The 12,728-nt window shown below is 42.7% G+C and overlaps 1 protein-coding gene across 2 annotated transcripts in view; it reads left to right on the top strand.

Moving 5' to 3' along the window:
- The window catches only part of KANK1 (KN motif and ankyrin repeat domains 1), a 212,188-nt gene that overhangs the window by 185,163 nt on the left and 14,297 nt on the right, over nt 1–12,728 (top strand). For both annotated transcript variants that reach the window (XM_047101577.1, XM_047101585.1), the window contains one exon: nt 12,002–12,199. In XM_047101577.1, coding sequence (XP_046957533.1) covers nt 12,002–12,199 — 198 coding nt within the window. The remainder of the gene's footprint in view (nt 1–12,001; nt 12,200–12,728) is intronic.

Genomic DNA, 12,728 nt, shown 5'->3' with positions numbered 1-12,728 from the left:
CTGCTTCAGATTCTGTGTGTGTCTGTCTCTGCCCCTTCCCTGTTTATGCTCTTTCTCTCTCTCTCAAAAAGAAATAAAACATTAAAAAAGAAATTAAAAAAAAAAACCCACACTCTCTACTCTGACTAATGCTTCAGGTAAAATGAATGTTAATGCTTCAAACGGACTGTATGGTGTGCATTTAATTTGATATGAAAACATGTATTATAGACTGAATTGTAAGTAAACCATTAACAAAAATTTTTAATTCTTTGTTTCCCTTTACCGTCAAAAGAGTAATGATTAAAATAGGCTGAAATAGATTACTTTTATGTGTTCCTAGGTTTTCACTCTCAAACCTGAATTAATGTTAGTTTCTAGTAAACGTTCTGTGGAAGAGATAGCTTATCATAGAAGAAAAAAAATGAACATGGCAATGACAGCCGATGTGTGGGGTTTTTGCCTTTTAGAATCAAGCCTAGTAAATGTACAGAGGGGTCATTTTAGAGTAAATAGGATTAAAATGATACGTGGACTGAAGTAGTCTTAAGTAACTAATAATATGTTTGTTTCTGCTTCTTTTTAAAAATCATGATGTCAGATGTGAAGTCAAAATAAAACTCTTAAATACCTCCAGACACAGATGGTACAATGCATCATCCATTATAAGAACATTTTCCTGCCAGCTTCCTCCCTCCTCCCCAAACTGGGGTTTCTGTTTCACATTCCTGCCAAAAATATTTAGTTGTACCCTTGCAGTCACCCGCCTGACACCGTGAGCATCAGGAACAGGGAGAAGGTTTTGACATCCCTGTTTAGATCTGACCCCGCAAACGAACACCAATTTGATCAGCTAAAATACAGGAGACCTACAGCATTTGAACAAAAGTATGAATATTTTTAATAGCACTTATTTGGTCATAGTGGCAGCTCCCTCCCAGCACACAAGAGCAAATTTAAAGTGCTTCTGGGGGCGCCTGGTGGCTCAGTTGGTTGAGCATCTGACTTGGGCTTAGGTTGTGATGTCGTACTTCATGAGTTCGAGCCCCACTTTAGGCTCTGTCTGACAGCTCAGGTCCTGGAGCCTGCTTTGGATTCCGTGTCTCCCTCTCTGCCCCTCTCCTGCCTACACTCCGTCTCTGTCTGTCTCTCAAAAATAAATTAAATGTTAAAAAACATTTAAAAATAAAGTATTTCTGTAATTCACATCACATTTGTCTTCTAAAGTTCTAGTGAAGAAGGAGTCCGGTTAGGGACTCACCCAGAGCATTAAGCTTCTGTTACTCGTTATTGTTATATGGACTGAAAATTAAAGTAGCTTGTTACAGTAGAGCTTTTCAGCACTTGCAGGCTGTGAAGAGTGAAGACGTGTCAGAATCACTGGGACTTACCGCGGGCTCTGTAGGATACAGAATATTATTCACGCCCAGTCTAGAATACATTTCATGTAGAGCATAGGCATTTTTCCCTCCAATGAAAACAATGTGGAATTTGAGTTTGACATCACCAAAAGAGCATAGAAATGATGCCTTACATGAACCTAGTACTTTAAGAAGTTAAGTTTGGCTCTGAAGCCGGACATTCTGCCTTCAGATTCTTTTCTCGGCCACTAGGACAATTTGTCTTTGTTCCTTCGTGGGGTTGAAATGAAGATTTAATGAGTCAATAGGAGGAAAGCTTTTGGAATAGTCTGCAGCACAGAGTGTAAATGATCAATAAATGCTGGCTGTCATTGCTGTTTTAGTACTTCCAGAAATGGAAATGTAGATACGGAACAAGTGGCCCAAATGCAAATTGTACAAATGGCCTTTTGTTTCTAATCCAAGTTTTTGTCTTCATAATTCTGGCCGTCACCTTCTTCCCTCAATTATTATGCCTCCCCAACGAACAGTTTTACCAAGATAAAGATACCGGTAACAATGGGAAAACACAAAACAAACAGAATCAGTGTTCAATTCTGAGTCATTCAGAGTCTGCATAAAAGCTAAAGCTAAAGCCTAAATTGAATTTTGTGTATTCGTGCCCAGTCCAGAGACTTCTCCATTTTTCTAGGTTGGAGATTGGAGGGCATCACTTTTTCACAGTGAAAGAACATTCTTTTTTGTAGCCCCATAATGCCTAACACCCCGATTCAGTTTTTTAAAGTTATAACTGAAATATGTGCTCGTAACAAATTAACAGTTCAGGAAGAGCACAAAATAAAAAGGGAAAGTCTCCTCGTGCTCTCTTGGGGTAACCCCTTGTGTGGTTGGTGTATACAGGTGTGTATGTGTGTGGCTCTGTATTTTAGAGATGTAATTTCATAACAAAAGTTGAATTGTACATACTCTATTTTTCACATAGAAGGTCACCAACATTCTTCTAGGATTCAAGAGACCTTGTCATAATTTTGACGCAGCCGCCATTTGTTGATGACCCAAGATGTTCTGTAAAGCACTATTTTTCCTCAATGTGTCTTTTTGAAAATTTTAATTCCAGTGTACTTAACATATAGTGTTCAAGTAATTTCAGTTGTACAATATAGTGATTCAACAATTCAATACATTATTCAGTGCTCTTCATGATAAGTGTATTTTTTTAATGTTTATTTATTATATTTTTGAGAGAGAGAGAGTGAGCAGGGGAGGGGCCAGAGAGAGAGAGAGAGGGAGACAGAGAATCCCAAGCAGAATCCGTGCTGTCCGCACAGAGCCTGGTGCAGGGCTCAATCTCACAAGCCATGAGATCATGACCTATGCTGAAATCAAGAGCCGATGCTTAACTGACTGAGCTACCCAGGTGCCCCAATAAGTGTATTTTTCATTTGCTTCACATATTTCACCATCTTCCCACCCACCTCCCCTTTGGGAACCATCTGTTTTCTATATTTAAGAGTCTGGGTTTTTTTGGTCTGTCTCTTAGTTTGTTTGTTCATTTGTTTTGTTCCCTAAATTCCACGTGTGAGTGAAATCATATGGTATTTGTGTTTCTCTGACTTACTTCACGTAGCATTATACCCTCTAGCTCCATCCACGTTGCTGCAAATGGCACGATCTCATTCTTTTTATGGCTGAATAATATTACATGCTGTACATAAGCCACATCTCCTTTATCCAGTCATCAGTTGATGGACCCTTGGGCTGTTTGCATAATTTAGCTGCTGTTGATAGTGCTACAGTGAACATCAGGGTGCGTATATCTATAAAGTCCTTTTTGATTGCTGGTAGTGTGAGTTTCATGTACTTCATATTTTGTCTCTGAGCAAATACAAACAAACCTCTAACAGTGGAACTTAACTGCCTGCCGCGATTCACAGAAAACTCAACTCTTATACTCAGAAGAACTGCTTCAAAAAAATTTTTTTAATGTTTATTCATTTTTGAGAGACAGCACATGCACACGAGTTGTGTAGGGGGAGAACTGCTTTTGAAATCAGCTTTGTATTTGAACTCTTGGTTATCTTGGGTTAAAAAAAAAAAAAAGTATGAACTTGAAATCATTCCCATAACTGTGAAAGTAATTTTGTAGAAGAGATCTGAGCCAAAGCAAAATCGGGGAAATAAAGTCGTCACAGAAGTAACTATTTCTAGTTGGTTTTATCTTAGCTCAACTAATACACCATCTACTTGTCCTAGGTCTTGGGGTTTTTTTTAAATGCAGTTTTTTAAAATAAGCGTTACCAGAGCGTCATGTAATCCAGACAAAATGTTCCTGAAACCCTGGGGTGTCTGATGGCATGATGGAGGGAAGGCCCTGCTGACCCGGAAGTCTGAAGAGCTGACCCGGAAGTGGCTGCTCGCGAACTTGGAAGTATCGGTTGAGAGAGGAAGCCAGGAGGCTGCCATACCCTCCGGTGTCATGAGAAGTTTGAGAAGTTTGGATTCGGTTTCTCTCGCTTGATGCCCTTTGAGCAGAATTATTCTCTTAACGTACCTCTTCGCCAGGCTGCCCATCAGATTCAGCTGGGAACCTTTTTTTCTAAAATTCATGGGTTTCCTGCTGCCTCCCACCAGCACCACCCACCGCCTGGTGGTGGCCACCCAGGCCCTGTTTCAGGGAAATGTTAGAATAAACAGCCTTAGAGCAAGGCCTCTTAATCTGGGGGCCATTGCTTCATGAACTGTTTTGTGTTAGGAATTTTTGTGAAGAAACTGCGTGATTTTTCTCAGATCCTCAAAAGAGGTAGCTTACGCTCAGAAAAATTGAAACTGCAGGTCTGGGACATCTGTTACAAACCTGGCGCTTAAGTACTCCAGCCCTAAGGAAAATCGTTTATAAAGGTTTAAAATCTGTCCACCACCTTTGTGAACCCTTCAGCTGACGCGTGTTTGAAAATCTTACCCTCTTAAACTGATGCTTTATTATTTTAAACGGGTGCTGGTGGAATGGACAGGGAACTCCTGAAACAGATACAAGTTTATTTTAGCCTATATTCTGAATCCTAAAATACGCAGTTCATTGCTGGCCCAAGCATGCAGATTGGTAGTTTTTGAGACCTGAAGTGCGTTCTTGGATGTTCAGTCATAAACGATGAAGTGAATTTGTTGATATTGGACAGTCGTCACAGCTGTTCATTCTTCCTCCAAGCTACTAGTAGCTACTAGCTACTAGTTCATACTTCCTCCAAGCGGCTAGTTATTAATATCTCAGTAAAGATGCTTACAGCCTGCCCTGCCCCCTTGTCTGTTCAGGTCAGTTGATAGCCATCCATTCATTGCCAGCTCTATGCAAAGTGTGTAAAGTGGTCTTTGCCTTGAAGAACTCGCAGTCCAGTTGGGAAGCCAAGATATGTATTCCAGAAATATGAATGATCACCTATGGCGCTGTGTGTTAGCCACCAAATAATGTTCAAATAGAAAGATGCTCCAAGGGTTCAGCTGCAGTCAAGTCGTCTGTGGCTGGGGGAGGAGATGAGGTCCTTGGCTGTATCTAGAAGCACACACATGCTTAACCCAAGTTTAGTCACTGCAGCCTGTCAGTGTGGGTTTTCTGGGTCAAGTCTTGGGATGGTGTGTAATTAAATGTGGGTGGGCTTGTGGTGAAGGAGAATCCGATTTTTCCTCCACTCTAGCATTTTAAGTACCCACTTTTAGATACATTCATGACAGCTGTCTGGAATGTTCCCAGGGAGATATTAAAATGGCCCTAGAAATTTTTAAGCAGCTCTGATCCTTGAAGCTCTCCAGTTCAAGTTGACTTTGTTGGTAGCCACATACATTGGTCTTTAGTAGGCAGGGTTCCGAATATTGAGCCTCATTCAGAACGGGATTGCCCTTTTTCCTCTATCAAAGATACATACCTTCTCCCAAAAGTAGTATATACAAAAACAAAAAAACAAACAAAAACCCAGGTGATCCTTCATGAATAATTTCTACTAATTTCCCCAAACCAGTATGTGGGCTGAAAAGGGTAAATTTGTGTTCAAGCTTCTTTCTTTATGGAAAAGCTAGACATATTCAGATCCCTTTGAATTCTTTGTTTTACTTGGGGAAAATACCTAGATGATGGCATGGCCTCCATAATGATTCAGACATTTCAGGCCTTCTTCCTGACAAATAAGCTCAAATCAGAATGTTTAGCTGAAATTTTAGCAAAATAACATGTTTAATACCTGGCCACAGTGTTCACAGTTGCATTTTCAGAACGCTCTTGGCATTGTAAATGAAAATGTTGGTTGGCATGCAGAAGAATTGGAATATTTTAACAGCAACTTTTTAAATCAATTTTATTCTTTAAAATCAGTTGTCTAACAAATATACACATTGCTATGTGCCAAGAACTAATATAAATTCTAGATGGAGAAATGTCACGGAGGAAACTGGAGAGGGTGATCTTGTTTAAAAAAAAAAACAACACTCCTCCAGCTCTGTTTTTCATTAAAAGATTTCTCTTTTAAAATTGTTTGCTTTCAGCATTTCTAAATGTTACTTTCTAAACATTCTCAAGTCAGGAACATGCAGAAAGTTTTCTCTTTAATAATGTGACTTAGTTTTCATTATAGTTTGCCTTAGCTAGTGGAATTATCCATATATTAAATGCTACATGTACTTTAGAATTAGAATTAATATTTCCAGGTGTTCTTGTTTTTCAGAACCTTGAGACTTCTGTGACTCACTGTGTTTTAGTTACCACTTTTCTGGTCAAATCATCAAATGAGGTTCATGCATTATTGGCATTGATGGTCATTATGAGTTAAAGACTGAAGCCCAGCTACCTCCCCGCCTGGTCCCTAACTCTCCGGGGGTGCCTCCTGTAGGAACCATTGCCACCTGGTGGGAGTTTTGAGCATCTAGGCCCCAGTGCTGGAATTCTGCAGGTGTTTTGTGGTTACTCCTGTCGTTTTGCCCATGTTGTTGGGGTAGCATTTACTGGTAGTCATGGACTTCTACAATTAATGGTCCAGAACTATTAAGTAAACTCCACTAATTCCTAAGAATTCACATGGTCCAACTTGATGGACTAAATTAACCAGAGGAAAGTCTAAACTCTTGTGTTCAGCGGTCAAGTTTGTTTTTATTAAGTTTAAGCTCTATGCCCAAGGTGGGGCTTGAACTCGTGACCCTGAGATGAGTTGTATGCTGTGTGGGTTGAGCCAGCCAGGTGCCCCTCAGCATTCAGGTTTTGTACCCATTAATTTAATTCAGTGGTTTTCAATCCTGGCCGCACATTAGAATCACTTGAGGAGCTTTTAAAAGGTACTAATAAATACTTGGGCCCACCTACAGATAGTTCATTGTGTATTTTTTACTTATTTATTTTTAAATATGTATTTTTGAGACAGTGAGAGAGCACACAAGTGGGGGAGAGGCAGAGAGAGAGAGAGGGAGACAGAATCTCAGGCAGGCTCCAGGGTCCGAGCCGTCAGTGCAGAGCCTGACATGGGGCTTGAACCCATGAACCGTGAGATCATGACCTGAGCCGAAGTCAGACGCTTCACCGACTGAGCCACCCAGGCACCCCTCATTATATCTGCATTTTTTAAAGCCCCATCCACAACTTCGGTGATTCTGAAGCGTAGCCGGGGTCGAGGCCGTTGCATTTTGTTGTTCTCTGTATTTTGGTTTTCTTGGCTGCATCTTTCCTGCGTTGTACTTGAACACAGCAGTCATTTGTCGGCCTTGTGCCGGTGCGCCTGTCCTTGTGTGTGCCCTCTAACTACCATGGGTCCTTATCAAGTTCGGACAGTTGTTTATGGGTCATTCAAGAGCAGCCAGAGTTTTCAGCCCTCTCTGAAAAGCGTTTTCTGGCCATAGAAGTGACACCTTCCTTCCGGTTTCAGCAAATGAGAACTAGTTTAGCATTTAATGTTGTTCTTTGGCTTGCTGATTAGTCTGAACAGAACCCCCCGTGACTTCCCATCAAATGATATAGGCGGGCACTTGCTGGAGGCTTTCCTTTCCCCAGCATTGTTCTCAGCCCTGAATGGGACCGCAGCTAAGAGGATAGCATGAAGCCAGGAGCTGGCGTGCTCGTGGACGAGACACGTGTAAAACAGAGGACGGGCATACTTTGGTCTGGACGGTCGAGCGCTGCAGGACATTGAGGGAGAAAAGAGACCTCTGTGGGATAGCACCAGAGGAAAGAGGCTCTAGAAATAGAATCCTGGCGAGCCTTGAAAGGTGTATGGTCGGGGTTCAGGTGGTGAAGGTCGCTGAAATTCCAGGCCTGTAGAATAGTCTAGTAAAGAAGGGCACAGAGGTGGGAGTGATTACATCACACGAGCACTGTGAACACCTAGAGGGTAGGAGTAGTTGAGCAGTAGAACTCCCACAGGCAAGATGAAGCCGCCCGTTCATTACAAAGGACCCTCACATGCCCACCTGAGGGCTTGGCCCTGCACGGGAGAAGTTCTCCGAAGCCCTTGTCTACACGTCTGAGCTCTGGTGAGAAGGAGCGATGGCCTCTGGTGGGCGGACTGTCCACAAAAGCCTGCATGGGCAGCGTGGATTTTCTCCATGTTAGGAATGTCCTGTATCTTCCGGAGGAAAGTGGTTACGCAGGTGTATGCGTGTACCGAAACTCGTCAGACTACACGGTGGTGCATTTTCTTCTATTGAAATTATACCTCACGTTACAAATATTTTTTGAAAGATGTGCTTAAAAAGAAGAAAGAAATCTATGGATCCAAAAACTTAAAAACCAGAGTAGCCAGTGGAAATTTATGACAAAGATTTGAATTCAAATACCTTACAAAAGTTTTTTGAGAGACAATCAGAGAAATTTGAATACTGAGCAAATATGCAATAATCTTTTTAAAAAATTTTTTTAATGTTTATTTATTTTTGAGAGAGAGAGTGAGAGTGAGGGAGGGGCAGAGAGAGAGGGAGACACAGAATCCGAAGCAGGCTCCAGGCTCTGAGCTGTCAGCACAGAGCCTGACGCAGGGCTCGAACCCATGAACGGTGAGATCATGACCTGAGCCGAAGTCCGACACTTAACTGACTGAGCCAACCAGGTGCCCCTGCAATAAGCTTTTGTTTAAAATATTTCAGATTTGAAAGTTTTAATGCTGTAATTATTTTTAAGAGCCCTTTATTTTAGGAACGTATACTAAAATAGTTATGGATGAGAGTGGTAAGCCCTCTAGTTTTTGCATCCCAGTAATCCTCAGTGTGGGTGGAGGAGTCTAGGTGGGGCCAGGTAGCTCCCACGGTTGTTGAAGCCCTTAATGGGCACGCAAGGATTTGTTCTACTGGCGTCTAATTTTATATGTGCTTGTGGTTTCAGTAATAATAAAAAACTGTTGGTGTATTTGCATTGTAAAAGTCCTCACTGGTTCTTGAATAGGAGCGTGCTTAGTGAGTGTTTGTCCAGGAAGAGTGTGCTGGCACTCGGGGATTATAACTGCTGAGATGTGGGAGAGGTGACTGCAGTAATTTCGCAGCAGTGATGAGTGGGGTTGGAGAAGGAGGGACAGAGGCAAAGGCCCTGCGTTGTTTACTTCACTTAAAGTAAGTCAGAGGCGCTCTAGACGTTTCCTGTTTGATGTTGGGGGAGCACATTAGGTCAAAAGGGCACTATGATTTGGAAGGCTGCATTCAATGTTGCCTGTGTATGCAGGGGAGGAAGGTGGGTTTGTGGAGTCCCCGAGGGAGGCCCCATGCCCGCAGAGCTATAGCAGAGGGCACTGGTGCTGTTGATTCACGGACAGAATTAGGAAACGTGGGTTCTGGTCCAGCTCTGAAGTCAACAAGTGTCCCTGGCTTTCAGAATTCTTAGCTTGGATAAATGACAGTTAAAATTGAGGTGGTAATGCCCCACTGTGACTATTTTGCCTCCCTCCACTTTTTTTTATTAGGGGGTCATTGCTTTAAACCAGTACTTTTGAAAGTGGGCCACCTGCACCAGAGTCTCTTGGGACAGCACCGTGGAGATGTCAGAAATGGCCACCACTCGGCCCCATCCCAGTTCTGCAGAATGATGTCACAGCAGCAGGTGCTTGGGAACCTGCACTTTAATAGATATCCCAGATGATTGGTATCAACAGTGGAGTTTGAAGAGAACAGTTGTAGAATCTATCATGGTTCTTTTTTTCCTAATTGACTTAGAATACAATCAGTATTTAAATATCTTTTCTTCTAAGGATCTAAGGGATTTCAGAGCTTGAAGAGAGAAAGTTGTGATCAAATTCTTACCATAGCACATTGTGGGTAGATTTAAATTTTTTATTTGTATTAGTAAGTTAGGTTTACAACACATAATTTAGGAAATAAACACAAGGAAGAAAAAATTATAACAACCTATAATTCTTTGGCCTTGGAAAATAAGTGTTAAGCAGGTTTATTCTAGATCCTTCCAGACTTCTTCTAATATGTATATGTATAATCATGCACCAAAATAAGTTTATTTTCTCTGAACAATTTAATAACTTATTTTTAAAACTCACTAACACACTGGGGCACCTGGGTGGCTCAGTTGGTTAAACGTTCAACTCTTGATTTCAGCTCAGGTCATGATCTCAGTTTGTGGACTCAAGCCCCGCATTGGGCTCAGCACTGACAGAGTAGAACCTGCTTGGGATTCTCTGTCTGCTTCTCTCCTTGCCCCTTCCTCACTTGTGCTCTCTCTCAAAATAAAATAAATAAAGTTAAAAAAAAAAAAAACTTCGCTAATACATTATGCTTATCTTTCTGTGCTAATAAATGTCCACCCATGTCAACATTTTTAAAAATTGTTTTAAGTTTATTTGAGGTGGGGGGGGGGGCAGAGAGAGAAGGGAGAGAGAATCCCAAACAGGCTCCGCACTGTCAGCACAGAGCCCGATGTGGGCCTCGAACCTACAAACCATGAGATCATGACCTGAGCCGAAACCAAGAGTCAGGTGCTCAACCTACTGAGCCACCCGGGTGCCCCTCTGCACCAACATTTTTAATGGCTGCCTAGAATTCCTTCGTGTCAACATACCACAGCTTATTTCACTGGTTTCTTACTGGCATACTGCGGTATCTGCCTCTTCACTGTTTTACTCATGCAGACAATAAACATCCTTCTGTATCTTTTTGTACCTCCTTAGGATAAAATTTCTAGAAACAAATTGCTAGGCAAAGCATTTTCTTACTCTTTTCTTAAAATGATTTTGAACAGGGACGCCTGGGTGGCTCCGTCACTTGAGTGTCCGACTTTAGCTCAAGTCACGATCTCACGGTTCTTGAGTTGGAGCCCCACATTGGGCTTTGTGCTGACGGCTCGTAGCCTGGAGCCTGCTTTGAGTTCGGTCTTTCTGTCTCTCTACTCCTCTGCCCACTCATGCTGTGTGTCTCATAAATAAGTAAGGAAAGAAGGAAAGAAAGGGAGGGAGGGAGGGAGGGAGGGAGAAAGAAAAAAGAAAAGAAAAGAAAAAAGAAAAGGAAAGAAAGAAAGAAAGAAAGAGATTTTGAACACACTTAATAGTCACTCTAAAAAATGGCAAGCACAGGGAAAAGTTAACATCTGCATAGCTTCCAGATGTGTGTATTTATATGTATTTTAATAGAATCACATATGTAGAATTTTATCTGCTTTTCTTATTTAATCATATGTTGTAAACATCTTTTCCTTGTCAGCCACATTGAAAATACTGTGCTATGCCTGTATACGTTAATTATGTGCAGTCATTTAACCACATCTTCCGCTTGAGTCCGTGAACAAATATTAGGCACTCCAACTACACAAAAGCAGTGTAGTAAATGTGAGGAGAGAGAGTTGATTTGAATGGTTTCGTGCCCTCAGAATACTCACAGACTAGAAGGGAGTCTTAGACGGTCCCAGGAATTATCTGGCACCTTGTCTTACTACAGATCCTGTAAGAGAGTCCGAGAGGTAAGAGGGCTGTGCGAGTCACGGAGAAAGGAACGTCATTTTTATTCAGAGAGGTCAGGGAAGGCTCAGGAGAGGGGGTGATGGAGGGCTTGACCCTGTGAGGGGGGAGGAAGGAGCGTTCCTAAGGTACAAAGTGCTGTCAGGAGAATGAGAGACGCCCACTCTCAGCATCCCAGTGACTGGGCTGCAGTCCTCACCTCCACAGGGACCCCGGGCATGGTGGGAAACAAAGGTGGAGAGGAAATAAGATGTGCCAGCTTGTGGGTGGCCTAGAATATGTGGCTAAACAGGGTGGGCCGCGTTTCCTGAGCAGAGGGGAGTGTTTTAGCTTTGCTCAGGTGCATTTGAGCCGGAATGCCACCGGGACTCCAGGGGCCGGGCTGTTGCTCTGTAGCAGTGTGCCCGAGGCGCGTGGCGGAGCAAGAGGGCAGTCAGGATCCTACGCTGCTGGTTCTACCCGGGCTGGGTGGTAGCAGCCAGGCCAGGAAGAAGGGAGGGAGGTGGAAGGACAGGCCCGGGCGGACCCGGATGTGGTGACAAAGGGAAGGTTGAGGGTGAAGGCGGCCTTGGGGTTTGAGTTTGGCAGCTTGCACGGTACTGCCATATATGCAGAAAGAAAATGTAGGGAGAAAAGCCCTTGAGAAGATGATGAGTTGCATAAATCTTCAAAAAAAAAAAAAAAAATTGAACCCACTTCGTTTGGTCCTAACATCACACACTCGTGCACCCGTCTCCTTCCTGACAGGCAGTAGTCTGGAATACCCCTGTAAGTGCGGAGGCCTTCAGTCAGGAGGACCGTTCAACACCCAGACATCCCGGCATGAGCAAGAAGCGGGGACCACGGAAGGGAGACCCCTCGGCGGCCAGGACGCCTTCCCCTCTCAGGAAAGCGCGCTGTCTCCCGTGAACCTGACCGACGACCAGATAGCCGCCGGCCTCTATGGTAATTCCCCTCACTTGGTCCCTCTCAGCCGCAGGCTTTTGGGACCGGCATTGCCTGCGTTCCAGTCTGGTGTCAGTGTGCCTTCTAGATTGGCCTGGAATAACCACTGACCTAAGAACCAAACGTTAGGAAGGTAGGCCTAGAATATCTTTTACGAAGACTTACCAAAGAAAGAGGTGTGCTATCCCCAAAGAAAACTCATCTAATTTTGTGAATTATGAAATATTTTAAACACCATTTCATTCTTCCACAGTCTGGCAGGCAGCAACTTTTCCCAGATCATCTCAGCTGAAGGAAAAGAATAATAACAATCCCTATTTTAGTGCCTAAGTGATTTTTGAGGCCCACATGAGATACAGCGTCACTTTATACAGTGAAACCTGATACAAATGCTAGTTGTCATTGCTTTTGTTATGTCTGGAAGTACTAATGGGTTTTTTTTTTTCCATTTAAAAAACTTGAAATTATTTTCTTTGTGTGCATACATTTTTTCCATTGGATTCTGTGCAAGTTTCTCATATGTACATGC

The sequence above is a fragment of the Lynx rufus genome, unplaced genomic scaffold (genome assembly GCF_022079265.1).
Source record: "Lynx rufus isolate CCGP_SWC_20201006 ecotype Redwood Valley unplaced genomic scaffold, mLynRuf1.p SCAF_10, whole genome shotgun sequence".
Classification (NCBI taxonomy): Eukaryota; Metazoa; Chordata; class Mammalia; order Carnivora; family Felidae; genus Lynx; species Lynx rufus.
This window is presented reverse-complemented; position numbering and strand designations above follow the sequence as displayed.